The sequence below is a fragment of the Perissodus microlepis genome, chromosome 3 (assembly GCF_051167445.1).
Source record: "Perissodus microlepis isolate ML-2025 ecotype Zambia chromosome 3, ASM5116744v1, whole genome shotgun sequence".
Classification (NCBI taxonomy): domain Eukaryota; kingdom Metazoa; phylum Chordata; class Actinopteri; order Cichliformes; family Cichlidae; genus Perissodus; species Perissodus microlepis.
In genome coordinates, this window is record NC_140463.1 from 11,115,921 (window position 1) to 11,136,643 (window position 20,723).

The 20,723-nt window shown below is 39.2% G+C and overlaps 1 protein-coding gene across 1 annotated transcript; it reads right to left on the reverse strand.

Annotated features, from left to right (window-relative positions):
* Window positions 1-9,188: 9,188 nt before the first annotated feature.
* Window positions 9,189-16,224, reverse strand: LOC146389883 (stonustoxin subunit beta-like). Its single transcript, XM_084913021.1, has 4 exons — window positions 16,120-16,224; window positions 15,797-15,895; window positions 11,299-11,961; window positions 9,189-10,521 (listed from the first exon to the last, which is right to left on the reverse strand). Exons 2-4 carry the CDS (start codon window positions 15,888-15,890, stop codon window positions 9,965-9,967), a joined length of 1,314 nt encoding a protein of 437 aa, XP_084769147.1. The 5' UTR covers window positions 15,891-15,895; window positions 16,120-16,224; the 3' UTR covers window positions 9,189-9,964.
* Window positions 16,225-20,723: the final 4,499 nt, after the last annotated feature.

Consider the following 20,723-nt stretch of genomic DNA (forward strand, 5'->3'; position numbering starts at 1 on the left):
AGATGCTTAAATGAAGATGAATAAAGGTTTTGTGAAAATGACTACTGAATCCGGTGCCGTCTCTGGATGCCTCGAGGAATAAAAAAAGAACCGGGGTGAAACTGACTTCGTAACACCTGATGGCTCTGCTTTACACGTCTATGATCGCCGAACTCTTCTAAACCTTCAGCCACTAAAACTCCAAACACTTGATTTGGAATGCAAGCCACTTCCTCCACTTTTGGCAGACATACCTTAGACTGTACTTTTTTAGGAGGTTGAGATGTTTCAATGTTTCATCTGAAATGATGACTCTTTTTTTTTATAAAAGTTTTATTGAATCTGTTTTAACTTTCTGTATCATTGCCTGGTATGGTAATATGTCCCTGAATAATAAGATCAGACTCAGCAACCTGGTTAAAGTGGCTGGTCAGATTTCAGGGAGGTCTCAGGTCCAGCTTGTGGACTTTTATAACAGGCAGGTGCTGAGGAAGGTGACCTCTGTCCTGTTGTGTTCAGATCATCCTCTCTTTAATGATTTTCAACTGCTTCCATCAGGTCGTCATTATAAAGTGCCTGCAGTGAAGACAAAGAGACACAGATTGTCTTTTGTACCTACTGCTATTATCATAGTTAATAACACTAAACCATAAGTGTTGTTGCCATTGCACATTGCACTTTTTTGATGATAAAATCTAGGTTGTTTTCTCAGGCTTACATTACATTATATTATATATATATTTTTTTGTGTGTATGTGGTGTTGGTTGTCTGGTTGTTTGTTTGTATGAACACACTGGAAATCAATTTCCTGTTAGGGACAAAGTTACCGTTGACCATTGACCACTGGCCTTCATCACTTACCGTTTACCCTTCCTTGCAGGAAGCGCTCTAGAAGACGACGTGGCATCCTGGTACGCATCAAGTCTTACCTGAAATCATGGAGTGAAGAAACCTCGTACTCTTACAGATGTGCTACCATCTTTTTGTCCTCTCTGGGACCAGTCCAGTTACAGATTCAGCTGCCATTGCTGGATCTGGTCCAGACTTTTACTGGTAAAAGTCTTCCTTGCCCTTATTGAGGCTTTTAATCTCACTCAGGGGGTGAGCGCTCCAACTCACGAAAAAGGTCATACAATCAATCTGGTGCTGTCATATGGTCTGGATGTTTGTATTACACAAATAAAGGACTGTGGGATATCGGATCATTTCCCAGATATGTTTAAGGTCACAGCGTGTAACATGGAGTTAGAAAGTGAGGGACCTGTGCATCACATGCGCATGATAAAACTCAGAGACTGCTGCTCGCTTTTCCTCCGCCTTTACTAACTCGGTCCTCTATGATGCCAACCCCGGTACGGAACTATCAGTTGATGAGCTAGCTAACCTTTTTAACTCAACATGCTCCAGCATCCTTGACTCTCTTACTCCACTAAGGTCTAAATGCACCAAATCTTCACGTCAGCCTTGGCTGTATGAAACCACCTGTGCTCTCAGACGCAAATGTTGACGTGCAGAGAGAAAATGGAAAAAAGACAAACTCTAGGTGTCTTGGGGCATCCTGCATGACTGCTAAACAAAATATCCGAAAACTGTTAAAGCTGCAAAATTTGCTTTCCTATCCAATGTAATTTCTACCAACAGTCACAAGCCCCAAGTTTTTTTTTATTATTATTTTTAATGCAGTGATTAACCCCTGGGCCACTGTTCCTGGTGAGGCTTCCTTTGCACTTTGTGAAAACTTTTTGAATCACTCCATCACTTCATTCAATAGACCTAGATACACCTTCTAAATGCTCAGCTGTTGACTGCCGCCTTTGACACAGTTGATCACGACAGTCTTTTATCGAGACTTGAACACGTTGGTCTAAACGGAACAGTTTTATCTTGGTTTAAATCATATTTATCAGACTCTACTCCTCTTCCTCTGCCCATATGTGTTGTGGTGTGCCACAGTGGTCTGTTTTGGGTCCAACTCTGTTCTCCCTGTACATGCTGCCTTTGTGATCTATTTTTAGGAAATACAACACCCCCTTTCATTGTTATGATGATTACATTTATTTCCCCTTGAAACTGGATGTCTCTGTCCCACTGCAGCCTTTGCTTAACTGAAATGAAAATAAGACTGAAGTTAAGGTTTTTGGAACTCATGCCCCTTTGAACAAGTTAACTGATACCCTCGGTCCTCTTGCTTCTTTCTCACACTGTAAGGAATCTCGGAGTGATTTTAGATAGCTCTTTTAAATTAGAGAAGGGTCTTCAACACTCATCTCTCCATCGCTTGCAGTTAGTCCAAAATGCTGCTGCACGTCTTTTAACAGGTGTTAGATTGTATGAACACATCCCTCCAGTTTTAGCAAATTTACACTGTCTCCTTGTAAAGTATCATATTGATCTTAAGATTCTTTTACTTACGTTTTAAGTTTCAAATAATATGGCGCCCTGTTATTTAAACAAACTCCTCAACATGTATGACCCAAAAGAGCACTTAGATCATCTAACCAGATGCTCTTAGCACAACCGAGGTCTCGATTGACGCATAGAGGAGATCAGGCCTTCACAGTAGCAGCACCCAGAGTCTGGAATATTCTGCCAGAGGATATTCGTACTTCAGAGTCTATTCAGTATTTTAAATGGTGTCTTAAAATTCACTCTTTTTACTTTGTTGTTAATTCGTTGTCTTCTTATTTATCTATCTGTTTATAATTTATCTATATTTGTTTCCATATTGTTTTCTCTTGTTCCTAACGGATTTTGAAGCACTTTGGTTAACTTTGTTGTCTTTAAATGTGCTATGCAAATACATTTTGAATTGAATTGAATGTGCATTTTTTTCTTTAGAGGGAGAGCCGTCAGTATAGGGAGCAGATACAAAGAAAAGGGGAAGGGGTGTAGAACTGAGCCCGGTGGGCCACCACACAAGATAGGAGCAGAGGACAACACATGGTAACAGAGACTGACACAAAAAGTTCACCCTGCCATTTAAGACCTGAACCACTCCAGTCCTGTTCCCCTAATGCCCACCCAGTTTTCCAAATGAGAGAGTAAAATGGCATGAGCCACTGTATCAAACGCAGCTGAAACACAGGAATCAAACCAGGGACGCTGCTGTTATGGAGCTGAACTGGAACCATTCAGACACTGAGGCCCTCTGAACACATTTTAATTACAGCTGTGCAGAGACACACTGATGACTGACTGGAACTCTATGATTCACATTTTACATTAACACCATCCTCACACATGTTTATATATGGCCACTAGAGGGAGATGTTAGACTTTACATACTAACACTAACATGCTCAGCATGTTCTGCTCGTAATATAATGGTAGTGTTTTAAATAATTTTAAATAAAGATGAGTAAGACTGTGCCTGTTCTTCCTGATCATGCTTTAATTCCTTGAATGTAAAATGAAGAACAGCAATTCCAGAACACAGTGAACATCCTTTGCTTAGAAAGCAAAGGATGTTCCAGAAAGAAATGTACCAGAAATGCACATCCACATGTGCTATCATCCTTTTGCTGTATTTCCTAGTACAGCCTCAGGACTGTGGAGGAGATACACCTTGCTGGTGACCTCATCAACATCTTGAATGTTGTTTCTCCAGGTGAGCTAGTAGTTTCTGTTTATGTCTCTGAAGATGCTGCTAGACTGCTGTCACCTCACTCCTGTTTCTGTCTCTTTTCTACTGGAGGACACAGCTGTGTTCCCTGTAATCTTTAGAAATCATAGGGTGCATTTAAAGCAGCTGAAAAAGCATCTCATAAATAGCCTATAACCTTGTTTAAATGACCTGTGAGTGTTCTGCTTCTGTTCTTGGAGGTCAAATCAACATGTACAGTGTTAAATATACATGGACCTATTAAAATCTAAAATGTATGTACTCTTTCATTTCTAACATGCTGCCAGATTTGAACTATCAAAGATGTACACATAATTCAACAATCACTTGAAGTGCTGCTTTTTATTAAAGCTTCAAACTGTGAAGTGCCTGATAAGGTTGATCTGTGTCATATCAGTGCAGGTTTCTCAGAAGAAGTGTGTTCAGGTTGTGGTGTGAGCATGGGGCTCAGCCTCCTCTATTCATGCCTTCTCCTTTTGAGTTAGACACCAGGACCTGCTTAGTTTTCTGTGCTGGAGACATGAGCTGAAAAACTGCACAATAACACAGTGGAAATAAATACTGAGGACTGTTGATCTTGCACTGCTGCGTGCATCAGGTCCATTGTCACAAAGGTGTGTTCACCATCTCCAGACCTACAAGCCAAGTATCGGCAGAGGTCTCTGTACTAGGGTTCAGATCTGCACATCTGACGATATATGTGCCATTCTGACACTGACAACATGAAAAAGTATGCTTTCAGTATGGAGATAAATATGTGTCAAAAAGGTTGATGATATGATCAACAAGCAAAGATTGTTCCACTGTTCTTCACACTATGACTTGAATGCAGCTGAAATTTGTAGATCTGTGTGAAAGTGCAACGTTAAATTTGTCTCAAAACATCACGTGGGCCTGCAACGTAATCTCTGTGTATCAGGCGATGTACCACATGTATTTATGGTTTTGTGACCTTTATATTATTACAAATTTGTAATATATATTTGTATATATTTTCCACCCTGAGCTGTTTGCTGTTTGCTGAGTACATACAGTTTTCGTGATTATTGTTTTTATTTTATAATTATTGGGACACTGCTATGTTTGATTTATTTGAAAGTGGGCTGTTTTATTATTTGATTAATTTTCCACAAGCTCTGAACTCAAATAGACAAAATGATTTTCATTTCAAAGTCGGCCTGCACGTGCCAGTGTAGTTTTTTTCTCCTCTTCAAAGCATTCATAAAAAGTACAGACAGGTTTTCTTCTTATTAAGACATCTTATTATTCTTGTATTAAACATATGTATAGGAGCCGATTAAGCTCACTGGGACGAGCAGGTTACTGTATGAGAGCAGCTGGCCCGGGTTTGAATACGTCTTGTGGCCTTTTGCCATGTCTTCCCCTCTCTCTCTCTCTCTCTCTCTCTCCCTCCACTTTCCACTTTCCTCACAACAAGAAGGTCCTTGGTTAAATCCATTCATCTCTGACAACAGATTAAAAGCGTTCTGTGTGGTGTGAAAGGACCATGATAATCCAGATGTTTGTAAGAATCTTAAGTGGTTTCTTTTGAGGTTATCAGTAAAAGTCAGAGTTCAGAGATGAATGATGGAACTACAACCCATCTGTCTAGAGAGCTTGTGGATGCATCTTCATTGGAAGAGAAAGAATAGTATGCAGTTATTCGGTCAAACTGGATAACTGCATTTAAAGTCTGACTGGAACAAACCTGTCAGATATGGCCACTAGAGGGAGGTGTTTTAGTTTAGAAGCAGATAAGCAGGTCATCACTGATGCTTCCACAGTTTATTCCAGAGCACAAGGAACACATCTAACATGTGCAGTGAACAGTAGGACCACAACATTTCTTTTTTCAAAACAACATTGTAAAAATGACTTTTACTTTGAAACCCTACTTTGAAAAAGGCCTAGGCACATACGGACCAGAGCTGTGATGAAATTCCCTGAGAGGAAATTCCCAGACTGTTGTTATGAATTGGGATTATATAAGAAGTGACTGAAGCACGCGTGGTTAGCCTGAAATCTATCCATCCATCCCCTTCGGCTTATCAAGGTCATGCATGAACTGGAGGCTATCGTAGCTCCCACAGTGCGAGAGAGGTGGGGGTACACTCAGGATATGTTCCCACTCTGCCAACACAGCAATAAAGATAACCGTTTACACTTAAATTCACACCTATGGGCAATATTGAATCATCAATTATGGTAATCGCACTAACTGCATGTCTTTGGACTGTTGGAGGAAGTCGGAGTACCCGGACAGAACCCACACAGAAATGGTTAGAACATGCAAACTCTACACAGAGAGACCCTGGCAAGATGGTGGCTTTAAGCTGGGACTGTTTGTTTTGGGGTTTTATTACTAATTGTTTGTTTTATGCATTAAAAAAAAAAAAGATTGGTGTATCAATTCTGGAAAACCAAACCACTACATATTTTTCCCATCTGATACTTTGGTGAAAGTATCACAGTAACAAAGTCAGACTAAAAGTGCATTTATTAATGATGCAAACAAACTAAACCACTACCAGCATTACAAAAGCAGGGTGACCTTATTGTAAGCATTAAACATATTAGCATACTTTTATTATCATTGCTGAATTTAGATACCTATATCAATTAAGATTATATGATTTTTGAAGTATGTGAGTCTAAATAAGCCAAAGAAACACATAAAATACACAGAAAGTCTTTTGAACATGTGGATGTCCTTTGGTCTGAGGTGCTGGGGGACCAGTTAGAGACCAGCAGCTGGATGTCAGTGGTTGGACTGGTGGACTACTTCAGTGAAGAGTAGACGACGTCTGGCTCTGGTTTAAAGTCTGAACACAAACACACACAGTTCAAACAACAGGAAACATGATTACAAGCTTTGTAGTTTAATCAAGACCTCCAATCTCCACCTCTCTGCATCACACACAGTCCCAGTTCAGGCCAGTGATGGGAATAACGGCGTTACAAGTAACGGTGTTACTTTTTTCAGTAACGAGTAATCTAACTAATTACTATTCCTATCGTTACAACGCCATTACAGTTACTAACAAGAAAATGCGGTCCGTTACTATTTTTCAACAAACAGACAGTTGAAGCTGTGTTCAGCTTACTGCATCTTATATTAGTTGCACGGAAGTAGCTGACTACGTAAGTAATCTGGGTGCTACAGCCTTAAGCAGCTGGGCGCTCCCGCAGACTGCAATCACTTTCTGGCAAAACACCTGGAGCTAGGGGGAAAAACAAGCGCATGAGTGCTGCTGTTTGACTGAGGAAGAATAAAGTAGTCGTGGTAAGCCAATCATATGACTACTTAAAGACAAAGCAACAAGGTGATATATGCCAGTTTTTAAATTGTGTTGATAGGCCACATAAAACCAGAGTCATGATAAACAATATATACGCAACATTTTTTCCTCAATCGTTTCGTCACGTTTACTGTCTAAGGACAGCGCAGCAAGCACTCTCTGCTTATGAGCAAAAACAAAACAAAAAAACCAGCCCTTTCGTGTTGGTGGAAAAATGTACCATGTCGACCAATCAAAAAATGATATGGCAACATGAGATTTGGTTGTTTAGGTAGAGGTTGAAGTTTTAGGAGTGACGGCGAGAGAGAGAGAGAGAGAAAAAGAAAGACAACAGAAAGAGAGAGAGAGAGTTTTGAGATGTGAGTGACTTGTGATGTTTAGGGTGTTTGGAGTGTGTATTTAATGAGTTGTCTTGTGTAGTTCATGTGTAGTGTAGAGGATAGTTTGGTGTTGTGTGTCAGAACAATGAGGTGATTGCTGAATGAAAACAGGAGGAGTGATACACCTGCTGCTGTCAGACCTGCAGGTATCAGGCTGTGATGTTCTCCTTTATAGTGGACAGAAATTATTTTTTTTGGAGTGGCACAAATAATTTGTGTGGCATCTTATTGAATGCAGAACAGCTGATTGTTCTGTAAATAGTTTGAAATGGTTATTAAAAAGGGTAAAAGTTAAATGGCTGCAAGTAACTTTGTTTGCAAAACTTGTGCATATGATTTTAATATTGACAATTTATATTTGCATTTAAAGTTATGAAATATGATTCAATAAACATGTTTGTGGTTGTTACAGTAAAAAACATAACTTTTTCTAATCGGATTTTGTTTTTTTTGTCTGATTTTAGATCAATTGTGTTAATACAGTATATCAAAATGAAAACATAACTGTAAATTCAGACACGCGAGGTTGTGCTGAACAAACAAACAAGGCAAATAAACAGTTTTTAAAAGGTGAAATGTAAAGGGAAAATCAAAAGTAGTTAAAAATTGGCCAATTATACCCTGGACCGCAGAGGGTTAAACTTTTTTTTTTTTTTTAAGTAACGCAATAGTTACTTTTCAAGTAATTAATTACTTTTAGAATCTTGTAATTCAGTTACTAACTCAGTTACTTTTTTGAAGAAGTAACTAGTAACTATAATTAATAACTTTTTCAAAGTAACTTGCCCAACACTGCTGGCTAGTGGATCTGAGTGCAGACCACAGCAACCTCCCTGAACAGGGTCCAGTAACCATCACAGTGGCAGACATCAAAGAAAGGGTCTCCAGTATGAAGAGTTGGACAGCACCAGGCCTCGACATGATTTACGGTTTCATGTCACAATGGATGATTGGATGTTGGTCGAGTTAGAGAATGTATAAAAACCCTCTGCAGATAAAAATCAGTCACTATTTCCTCGGGGCATCATTGAAGTGAGGAGAAGATTGGAAGACTGTTTTTTACAGCAAGAAACCCAGAAGATTTGGACTTCTTTTCCAACCCACTGTGGATTACAAATTGGACACACTATTATTTTTAATTTGATCTGCTCACTGCTGCCATCTTGGGGCTTGGAGGATGTTTTGGAAACTTTGTGAGGGGTTCTTCCATCTCAGAAAGGATTCCATCCATCATGGCTAAGGGGAAAATTATATATACGGCCATATGTGGCAGGGCTGCTCTCTCTCACTCTCTCTCTTGCTAAAACCTCATCATAAGCAGGAATAGGGATTTAGCAACAGTTTAGATTTCATTATTTTACATTTTTACAATTTTGAGTAAAAACAAAAACATTAATAAGAAATGTTCTTATGTGGAACTCCAGCTTTGTAGATTCCAGCTAATAGACCGTACATACAGCATGTGGAAATCTGGGAGGTTTATTATGAACAGAACTGAAAGTTTCTGCATTTCCTCTTTTATTTGAAGAAGCACAAATGCACAAGCTGCTGCTGTCCACACAGGGCTCATCTTCACTCACTGTATCAACAAGCAGTATGAATGTAGACAGCTTGGACACACAGACTTGGCTAGATACAACCACACAATATAAAGGATGATTTAACACTGCAAAGAGTTTTAAAAGCTGTTTGATTCACTGTAAACTGAAAATTTTGGGGTTTTTAACTGTTAGTCAAACAACATCACTTTGAGCTACAATAATTTCTTTCATTAGAAAACTCGTTAATTAGTTAAAAGATACAATCAGCTCATAAAAATGTCTAAAATCAAAGCAAATAAATGAGGCATAACTGAATCTTTTTTTATACATTTTATTGATGTCATTAATATGAGATTAGATAAATGACTAAATGTGTGAATAATATATGATTACGCTGTTAATTTTTGTTTTTAATTTGTGGTAACTAAACAATTTTCCCCTAAAAACAAAAATAATCGCAAGTTATGCAGAAAATGAACAAATCATTATCAGTGATCAACCTTAAAATCAAAACTCTAAAAATCAACCAATCAATAAAGAGCATCTAATATGAAAACAGTAAAGTCTGCATTCTAACGGCTGTAACAATCAGACTAAGCTATCAGCTAATCAAATGCAACAAATTAAAATTAAAACATAAGAAAATATTTTTTACATCCACATTAAACTCACATCAACTGTAAGAAAATAAAATGTCATCAAATCATCAAAAAGAAACAAAGCTTGGATGAACAAATCATGATCATATTATAGGCTTTTACCGGGATTAACCTGCAGGATCAACGAGAGAAAAGAACAGTTTCTACAAATCAGCTGAGGCTCTAAAAGTTTGCTGTAGCTTCTCATCATCACTGCTGAATACATGTAATCATGAAAATGTGCAGAAGGATAAAAGTGAAGTGTGAAAACAATAAGTCAGCCACAATAACAATAACGTGAAAAAAAACCCTCACCACATTAGAATTAATTGCTGCACTAATTTATACACTAACATGTATTTTTAAATGTCTCTTATTTTCAGAATGCTTGTTAATTGGTTATTGATTACTTTGCCAAATGTGATCAACACAATGATGCTCTACACACCATTTAACATAGCACTGATGAAAAAAACCTAATTCAATTGAAACGGAATCATGGCATCAGATTAAGAGGCGCACAGAGCTGTTATCACAGACCTTGAAGGCTGGGTAAACGGGCTTAGAGAATTTGTTTTTGTAGGTGTGAAGGTGACTCAACGTGTCACCTGAGACTTCATAGAAGGACAGAGTGCCTTTAGGCCAGTTCAGAAACACTCCTAGTTGAGGGCGGATAGAAGAGGGAGGATTGTGATGTATAGTCTTCCCGTTATGTTTTGAAGAAAAATAATACGTTATTTCATCGTTTGCTTTTTGTGGTTTATAGTCAGTACACCAGCTCACATTATTAAACCCAAGCAGGCAGCTCGAACTGTCTCCTTCCTTTTCAAGTGTTTCGTAACAAACACCTGCAGCAACATAACCACCAACATCAGCCTTCATCTCCACCTCCCAGTAACACCGCTTGTCCAGCTTCTGTCTGCAGAGAACCTGAGGAACCTTATCAAACCTTGCAGGATGGTCAGGATACTCCTGCCCGTCTCCATGCGTCGCCAACTTTTCTTCAGACAGGATAAGGTTGACGTTTGCTGTGTCTGGATCCAGGGTGAGATTACAGGCAACTGATGAAGAGAATGAGACCTGATCACAATTCATAATGATGTCACTGACTCCTCCTTAATCTGTCCACTGCAGATCTACAGTCTATTTTTTAAATAAATGTTAGTTGTTATGATCTTTGTGCAAACTGCAGAGTTTGATTATGATGACACTGCATCTTTGGCAAAAAGACAGAATGGTTCTCTTTAGCTATGGAGGAAACAACCCTATTCCAGGGTTTACATGTGTAAGTAGAGACAAAAAAAAACAAAAAACAAAAACAAGTTAGAGTAACTTGTTATTTGACAAAAGAAAAAAAATTGTCAAGGTTGAGTTTGAGAAAAGACCCAAGTGCAAGACACAGAGGCAGTGTCTTGCACTTGCAGAGCAACAAAATGAAACCCTTTAATTAATGCATTAAAATCTAAAACAAACAAAAAAGTCCACAAAGCAAAGTAATCCACAACAACTACAGGAAGCATGAAAACAACAAGTAAGCACAGAGTACCAGCAAAGAAGTTCAACAGACAACTGAAGATGGGAGGTGAAAACATTCAGGAAATAAAAGGCAGTACAAAAAGTTAGTAAATACACAAGAGAGAAAAAGTAATTAACAAAATAACCCAGAAAAATGAAGGTATATAAATAGATAAATGGAACACAGGGAGGAAAATTCTGGGAAAACTAAGACAATACAATCAAATCAAGAAAGAAAAAAGCCTCAAAACAAACTAAATTAAAAACACAAAAATCCAAAACTGGTAAACATAACCAAACCATGACATCATCATAGTACTTACACGACATCATATCTCTTCTTTGTGTTACACTTGTTACATTGGGGTTCGGTAGTAAATACGCCAATGGTGTCACTTCTACTGCCAGTGGAACACAATTAAATTTGTTTTCTTCCACTAGTTTTGGAAGTTGGATGAATGTCTTCACTGCATCTTCAAATGTTGCAGGGTTGCTTTCAAGTATGAAGTCTCCATAGAACTTGCAGGTGAATCTATCAGTCAGAGTCTTTTCTTGATGACTCAGCTTGATGTCAACTTTTTTGCCATGAATTAATGAGGGGATCTTCTTTATCACAGATTTCACGGTGCCCTCAATGTTCTGGCTTTCATCTAACATCTCACTTGCAAATTCAAAGGAAGCATTTGCTGTACCAATAATTCCTGTGACTACATGTGTTGCTGAACTCGTTTCATATGCTTGTTGTGTCAGTATGGTTTCACCAACATTCCACAGCACTCGTTTGTATATGTTAGCTGTGTACGTCAGCGTGATATTTTTCTGCTTGTGAGATACGTTTATTTGATCCTCATATATTTTTGAATCTTCAACGCTGAACTGAGAAAACATCCGTGTCAGAGAATCAAATTCTTCGATGTCAGCAGCATTTTTGAAGATCCTATTCTCTGTCCTCTCCTGCAGAGTTTTAGGGTCCCACAGAGTGAAAGCTTCAAAACACAAAATCAAATGACTGGTTAGAAAGAAAAAAAACAACAACAACAAACTCTTAAAAACATTATCAGCTAAATATATATTTAGTCTGGATTTGGCCTTGGTCAGTGCATTTTATTGAAAAAACAAAACAAAACACATTTTTCTCAATTAACTGATGAAACAAACTTTCCTTGCCATAATAATGGCAAGGAAAGTTTGTTTCCAGGAAAGTCCTGGAAGAAGTCCCCTGTCCTGCATGCATTGTGTCCCTTTAGTGTTGTCCTGTTGAAAAACACAGTCGTTACCACACAGATGAGGACCCTGAGTCATGAGGGATGCAGAGAATTATCATTCCCCACGCATACCACACTTTGTCACGCCCATAGGTGTCTCATAATAACGCAAAAGGTACCCTTCCACGTTCTTATGAAAAGCTCTGGGTTCTCAGTTGGATTGAGAACGCTCGGAGGCATGCTTTGAATACTTTTTAACATGAATATCTTTGTCAGAAAAATGAAGAAAATGCTATTTTCATTTAACTTTGAGACTAGATTGAGCAAATATAACAAGTTGTACCACAAAAAAAAAAGATACTTTAATTATAAAAGTGCTTGCTCATAGGAGGTCATATGAATGTTAGATTTTTTTCTCTCTCTTTATTTTTCTATTTATGTATTATTGTAGGGTCTACCTTACAATATAAAGTCCCTTGAGGCGACTGTTGTTATGATTTGGTGCTGTATGAATAAAACTGAATTTAATTAACCCTTGTGTGGTGTGCATATTTTTGTTACTCAGCAAGTGTTCATGGGTCTGGTGGACCTGCTAGAGTTTTGGCTTTCCAATTAACACTAACAAACAATTTTATGTTAAATTACTCAGATGTTTACTTCATCCCAATTACGAGCCATGTGAACAGCAAACATGGTTAATTTTTTCCCTTTACCTTTGTTAGATCACATTTATGAATTAATGTGCTTCTGGTTTTTAATAAAATGTTATAAAAAATCAGTTATAATCAAGTGTAAATATCTTTATACCATATTTTGCAGGTTTTGATGGTATATACTGCCTAAAGGGGCAGCGGGCTCTAAATGGGATCAGCTGCTCATCAATGGTGACATTAGGCCCAGGGTTGTAAAACAGGGGGAGGTAGTGCACACACTTATCCCACACTGTCCTGATGGCAGCTAGCTTGTCTCTCAAGAACCCCAAAGTAGGCCTGCAGATCAATTTGGTCCATCTTCTTCCACCTCTCTCCAAAAACACACCTTCCTTCTAGTTTACTGCAATCCAGAATAATTTTCGGGATGGAATCTGGGATGAAAAGCTCAAATGAAGACTTGATGTCCTGCACATGAGTAACTGCCAGCTGTGTTGGCCCTGGTTGCATCCTTATCACATTAGCAGCTCTGCAGGGTGGCTCATTTCTTGGGCAAGAAGACCATTCAATTTCACTATTTTTTGACATACATATTTCTTCACTTGCCGTCTGGTGGGCTTGTTCTGGTCCCGGAGCTGGATGCTGACAGGCTGGTCCTGGAGCTGGCTGCTGATGGGGTACTTGTCTTTGTTTTGTTACTAAATGGTGCTCAACCTCGTCCTCTTCTTCAAAGTCACTGTCAGACTCTGAATTTTCAGAAATGTGATCCTCATATTCTGAAACCTCTTCCTCGACATCATCCGAAGCCCCTCTCTCTTCCAAAATCAATTGGATGGCCCTCATAGCAGATAATCTTTTGCCATCTTGATCAGCTGTGATAAAGAACCACACTGGCAAAATCTCATTCATAGTATTATGCCCCTAATTTGCAGGTGGGACAGGGTATGAGAAAATAAAATTTGGACCCCTCAAGAAAGAGGGTAAAATGTGTGGGAATGTAAGAGCAGACTGTCGATAGTTGAATTTTCAACAATGTTGCAACTTTGTGCGGGAGCGGGAGGGGAAGAAAACACTATCAGCAGCACCAGAAGGGAGGAAGACAGAGTGTGGGAACACAGGACCTACACTTTCAACACTTTTATTAGACCTGGGTCCAGTGGACCCGAACACCTTGTATGTAAAAAAAAAAAAAAAAAAAAAAAAAAACTGAAAACGGGTCTCACAGACCCGAACACCATACAAGGGTTAAATTGAATTAAACTGAATTAAGAGTGCTCAAGAGCAGTAGGTCTCAAATATTACAATATGGACATACCTGACAAAATCATTTTGTCAGCTATTATAAAAATACCATCATCAAACTCCAGAATTGTGTTATAATTTAAATAGTCCACTAGTGTTTTTGTAGCACAACTTTGCTTAATCCAGCATGAAATTGGAATGAAAATGCCATTTTCTTCATTTTTAGGACTTACACCCCAGTGGGTCTAGGGGATGAGGAAGTGACATTGCAGTAACATTGAGTAAATTTGCAAGAAAAATGAAGAAAAGAGGAAAGAAACAACCAGGTGTCAACCAGGTTTTGTATGGAAAAAAATAAAAAGTGTGTTTTTCAGCCTTTTCCATGCACTTTCATGACACATTACATGATATGATTTCTTAAAATTGTTTCCCAAGGTTAACCCTTGGCACTAACAATAAAGGCAAAGTCAAATGCTTAGCCACTTTAGGTAATGTGTCTCCCAAGCTCTAGTATAATGTTATTAAGTTTGAAGATGATGCATTAAAAAATGTGGGTAATATAATTTGTTTGTTCTGATTTTCACCTAAATCAAATCAGCTTGAGCTGTCATTGGTATCTACCATCACACAAAATTTTAACTTAATATTTTGAAAACTGTGGATGCTAGACTACTGATGGGACTGATTACATACTCCCTCCCTTCATGGGGAAAATAACTAGAACTCAAAATCTTTAACCTGAACACACAAACCTTTCTAACATGAAAGACAAAGTATGAAGGAGATTAAACAGCAACAAGAAAAGCAAAACCTATTCCTACCAAATCTGGTGCACATCTGTTGCAACATAACACACATTCCCTTCTGTAATGAAGACACAATGTCATGGTGCTGGTTTGGTGACCCAGCGTTTTGTATTATTATGGTTATTATTATCTGATGATTTGTGTTTACTTTCATTATTGTTATTATTATAGATTACTTATTTTAGTTGCGATGTTTCCTTCCTGTGCTTCCTTGTGTGTCTAGTTATTCCTCTCGGTGTGCTCTGTTTCTTGTCCCTGAGTTGGAGTCAGTAGTTCTGTCTGTGGGTTCCTGTTTTACTTTGAAGGACTGAGTCTTACGTCAGTGTGTTCAGTTTTGTGCTCTCCCTGTCTCATCTGTGTAATTAGGATCAGCTGTGCCTCACTCCGGTTTGCCATTTCGTGTTCCTCAGTGTGTGTGTATATATAGTGTCTGGTTGCCTGTGTTCGTTGTCGGTCGGTCTGTCTGTGTAACTTAGTGTATTCTGCGTCTCTCTGCATTTTCCATCCCATGTTCATCCAGGCATATTATGGTTTCAGGTCAGTTCTTTAGTTTTCCCCAGTTTAGGTTTTGTTAGCTCCCCATTCTACAGGGTGGGCCATTTATATGCATACACCGTAATAACATGGGAATGGTTGGTGATATTAAAGGGCCATGTGACACATCAAACTTATTGGTAATGTCACAAGAAAAACAATGGAGTGCTTGGTTTCAAGTAACTTTATTCTTTCATGAGTTATTTACAAGTTTGTCGAAAAGGTTAACACGTGAGGAGCGGATCGTGTTGATATCTGGTGAACGCAGATATCAAGTTTACAAAAATGGAAAACATTTCAGTCCCCATATGTTACAGCCACTGATACATGAATGGCCTTTAAGAAGCAAGGCAAACAGACTTGGGGCAGATATAATTGCTTTGCCTGAGATGAATGTGTTGTTCTGGGCATCATACAGAGTCCCTAAGTTCAAAGATTGATCCTGAGCAGTTATCCTCCTAACAGTATGTAATGCCATGTCTCCTATATGAATAAAAACATAAAATAAACATGGGTTTAGAGAAAAAGCAGCCAGTCAATTTTCTTCATTTCAACAAATTTGTAGAAGTAGAATTTCAACATTTCGACATTTGAAAAAGTCACAATCCTTATGACTCTTCTGCTTCCTGTAGAAGACACACTTTAGTGATCGGCCTGTCCAAACAACCAGTTTTTCTTTTAATACGACTGACGTACAAGTCCTTTACCGTCAGAAATTGCTTCCACAACCCTTCCAGTCACCCAAGAGTTACGATGCGCAGAATCATCGACAACGATAACCACATCCCCAGGAATGAAGTTCTGTCCGATTCTCTGCCACTTCTGACGCTCTTGAAGCTGGGGCAGGTACTCCTTAACCTAGCGCTTCCAGAACAGGTCAGACATGTACTGTACTTGCCTCCATCGACGTCGTCCATATACGTCCTCCTTCTGAAACACTCCTGGTGGCATCAATGGCTTTGTCTTAAGCAGCAACACATAGTTATGAGTCAAGGCCTCCAAATCATTAGGATCAGTAGAGGCTTTGGTTATTGGCCTACTGTTCACAATAGCCTCTGCCTCACAAAGAACTGTACAAAGGCCTTCTTTGTCCAAATTCTGCACTTTCAAAATGGAATTCAACACCTTCCTGACAGACCTTATGAGACGTTCCCAAACCTCGCCATCATGGGAACCAGCAGGAGGATTAAAAATCCACTTTATGCAGCATCTCATGAATCTGTGCCTGATTCCATCGTTCCACTGCCTCTTTCAACTCACGTTCACCACCCACAAAGTTTGTACCATTATCCAATCGTATATCCAATACCGGACCCCGCCTTGATATAAATCGTCGGAGCGCATTAATAAAGGAGTCTGTGCTCAAAGATGACAACACCTCTAAATGCACAGCTCTCACGGCCAGACATGTAAAGATAATTCCACATCTCTTTACTTCACACCTTCCACGCTTAACTTGAAAAGGTCTGAAACAATCTACTCCAACCCAAGAGAATGGAGGTTCATCTGGTGAGATGGGATCTTGTGGAATCTGATATCTGTTCATCTGATATCCTGGTGCTGCATGAAGACTGCGACACACAATGCATTTAGCCAAAATCCTTCTTATGGCAATGCACACACCTGAAATCCAATACCTTTGCTGCAATTTGGACAGCATGTGGTTACGTCCACCATGCCCTCTTTTCTGATGTACATGTTGAAGCACAAGGTCAGAAATATGAAGATCCCTAGCTATAATAGCAAGATGCCTTGCCTCTTCAGGCATAGCTGCTCTACTGAGCCTACCTCCCACTCTCAACACACCATTCTCAAGCTTAGGACTAAGCTTTTAGAGCTCGCTACTCTTCTTCACCTTTTCACCCCTCTGCATCCTACTAATCTCATCTGAATATCTCCTCCTTTGACAAAAGCAAAGAACTGCATTCTCTGCCTTGTCAAGTTCTTCTACCAAGAGAAATCCTTTAGCAGCATGGTCCTTGACAGTCTGCAACTCTCTTTTAAGCTTTTCCTCAAGACTTTCTTTGATCACACTAGACGCAAAGTTCTCTTTCAGCTGTTTCCTCTTTTTACTAAGTTCCTACAGCAAACTCTTGATTCTAAGAATCCATGCAACCATCCTTTTCAGACTATTCCAAGAAGAAAAATAAGTAATGAACTTCATTGCACCGTCTTTGTATTCATTTGGATCAACAGCATTAACTAAAATGGCCATTTTAATCTCTGGCTCATTTGAAGAGATCTTTCCAAAATCAGGGTTCACTGGCCAATTAATTTCAGGTTCGGCGAGAAACTTTGGCCCTGTCAACCAGGAATCCTCTTCGATAAACTTCCGTTTAAGGCTCATAGTTTGCTGTTCTACGACCTTATTATTTGGCATGTTTACCTGATTGCGCCTAAAAGGTAAACCAATGGTGTAATGACCATCAACCAACTTAACAGAGTCCTTCACTGACTTCATAAACTGCTGATCTTCTCTAGACAAAGCAAACGGCTCATCCTGAATACATTCTGGAAAATCAGCCTTCATTTGACGTTCCCACAGCTCATCCAATCTTGCCACGAAAATACTATTGACACTCAGATCAAAAATGTCAGTCTTACAATCTTTTCTGAGAGGACCATTCTAGTGATGTGTCGGTCGCGAACGAAATGGCTCTTAGAGCCGGATATTTGACGTGAACGATGCGAGCCGGCTCCTTATCGTGAGCCACAGGGGGTTTTGGTTTTTTTTGTTTTTTTGGGGGGGTTCCCCCCCTTTCTCTCACCCTCTCTCTTGCACTTTTTTCCTTTTCACTCCGCTTGCAAGCCTTGTGCTTTGCGCTGGGAAGAGGGGGGAGGGGCGGTAGTTACACTGAGTAGCACAGGAACAGAGCCAGAGGGAGAGAGAGAGAGAGCCAGGGACAACAACGTCACATTAGAAAGGTATAGTAACCATCCACAAGTATTTTCAGTTGCAGATGATAAAGGATTCAGAAAGTTTATTCATGCAGGCCCATATGACAGAGAATATGCATGTTCTTTTTGTTTTCATATTTTAATTTATATTTAATTGTGTTGTGGTTTGCAGTGTTTTGTGTTGTTTCACTTTAAATTTGTTTAAAAGGAAAAAGTTGAAAATTTAAATAGTTAAAAGCTGAAATGTGAATAGTTGGTTTTTGTATTATATGATTTCTTTATTACATTTTATGTGGAGTGAATAAATAAAAGTATATTTACGGTGGCCCCTACAGACAAAGCACGTACGAACTCCAAAGCACGTACGAACTCCAAAGCACGTACGAACTCCAAAGCACGTACGAACTCCAAAGCACGTACGAAACAACAGAAGTGCTCCAGGATGCTAGGTGCAGTGTTGAGCTTTTGTTACCTAGTGGCTACACAAGCCAGGAAGTACCAACGACGGGATTTGGTGTGTGGTAGTAACAGGTAAATGAACATTTATTTAAAAAAAAAAAAAATTTGAATATACATGAGTGCTTGTGTATAAATACACAAACAATACACATATGCTTTCAATTGTGTAATTTAAGTGATCTAGGTAGCTCTGTTTTGGGAGTTCAGTTAACGCTAGAAATGTGTTTTGGAGTTTGTACGTGTTTTGTCTCTAGGGGGCCATATATTTTTATATAAACAAATACACCCACTTTTTTTTTACATTAGTAATTCCTTTTGTGCATAATTTTATATTATTGTTAATAATAAATTAATTAAAGCAACAAAACAACCTGAAGAGCCGGTTCGGAGCCGAAAGAGCCGGTTCTCTAAAAAGAGCCGGAAATCCCATCACTAGACCATTCACCATCCAACCCAGCATAGTTTTTACTGCATAGGGACCTCCATGCTGACTTCTAACAACATCCCATGGCTCTAAAGCCTTGGGCACATTGGTCCCGATCAACAGATCTACCCCGGAATTTATCTCCAGTATCTTAATATGGCGCAAATGTGACCATCTATCGAGATCTTCCTGTCAGGGAATACTGCATTGATGAACAGGCATGCCTTTCTGTGTAAATAAGTCAGGCAAGTCACAGTAGTGATCTAAATCCAAACAGTTACTTCCAAATCTGAAACATAACTACTGACCATTTTCTCCTGACCCATTGTCCGCAAAAGAATGCCAGTTTTCCTTCCTGAAAGATTCAGCTTATTCATGAGCCCTTCAGTACAAAATGAAGCTGAACTCCCAGGATCTAGAAAAGCATAGGTTATCAGTGACTGATTACCTTTCTTGGACTTCACTCTAACTGGTATTATGGACAGAGCACTATTTTGCTCACCGGCCCCAGTAACACCACTGCTTTGCACAGCACATGATGGACCTTCATCTGGTGATTCTCCCTCTCCTTTAGTTTGCACTGAAACACTTTCCCTCTGCTTGGAGTGGATATGTAAGAGTGTGGCGTGTTTCGTGATTACAGACTTTACACAAGAGACGTTCCCTGCAGTCCTTGCTTCTGTGCCCAATGTGCAGACAACCAAAACACACACCATTCTCTTTCAAAAAAGATAATCTTTCACAGTGCAACTTTCTTTCAAATGAAGGACACAAATCCAACATATGCCCTGCTCCACAAAACAAGCAAACCTTGGTCACAACTAAAGCACTCTCTCGCCTCAACACTGGCTCAATCTTCCCTTCCACCTTGGCCACTGTAGTAGCGAAACTACTCCTCTTAGCCTTAGGGTAAAACTGAGACTTAACATTCCTCGCCTCTTTTCTGATGGCTGTCGGAGGATCCTGTATGTCTCCAAACAATGGGTCACTTGCGATCTTCACTTGCCTTTCAACAAACTCAACAACATCGCTAAAAACCACTTTACGTTGAAACCTCTCCTGCAGATCGCACACAACATTCCTCCATTTATCCCTGAGCTTATAAGGCAACTTTTTTATAACTGTCTGCATATTAGCCGAGACATCCAACTCATGCAGGGACTAAACATCTCCCATTGCATTACAACATTGCCTTAATAAAAACCCATATTCCTGTAAAGTCTTCACATCATCAGATTTTATAAGTGGCCATTTACTGACCCTTTCAATGTAGGCAGCAGCAATTCTCAGCGAAGCTCTCCTGGAGCAAAGATTTAGCTTTAGCATATCCATACTCAGCAGGCAGCTTCTGACCATTTCTCTTGGATGGCCTCTAGTATATTGCTCGAGAAAATATAAACAATCCTTAGTACTGTGAGCTTGACTCTCCACCATGTGCTCAAAAGCTCTCATAAATGTTTGATATTGCAAAGGATCACCATCAAAGAACTGAATGTCACGCCTTGGTAGCAAAAACAGAGTCTGCTGCTC

Coding starts and splice junctions, on each gene's coding strand:
- LOC146389883 (XM_084913021.1), bottom strand. CDS start 15,890: ATGGCATTACATACTGTTAGGAGGATAACTGCTCAGGATCAATCTTTG. Junction 11,962..15,796: donor GAACAACACATTCATCTCAG/GCAAAGCAATTA, acceptor TGTGTTTTGAAG/CTTTCACTCTGTGGGACCCT. Junction 10,522..11,298: donor AAGAAGAGATATGATGTCGT/GTAAGTACTATG, acceptor TCTCTTCATCAG/TTGCCTGTAATCTCACCCTG.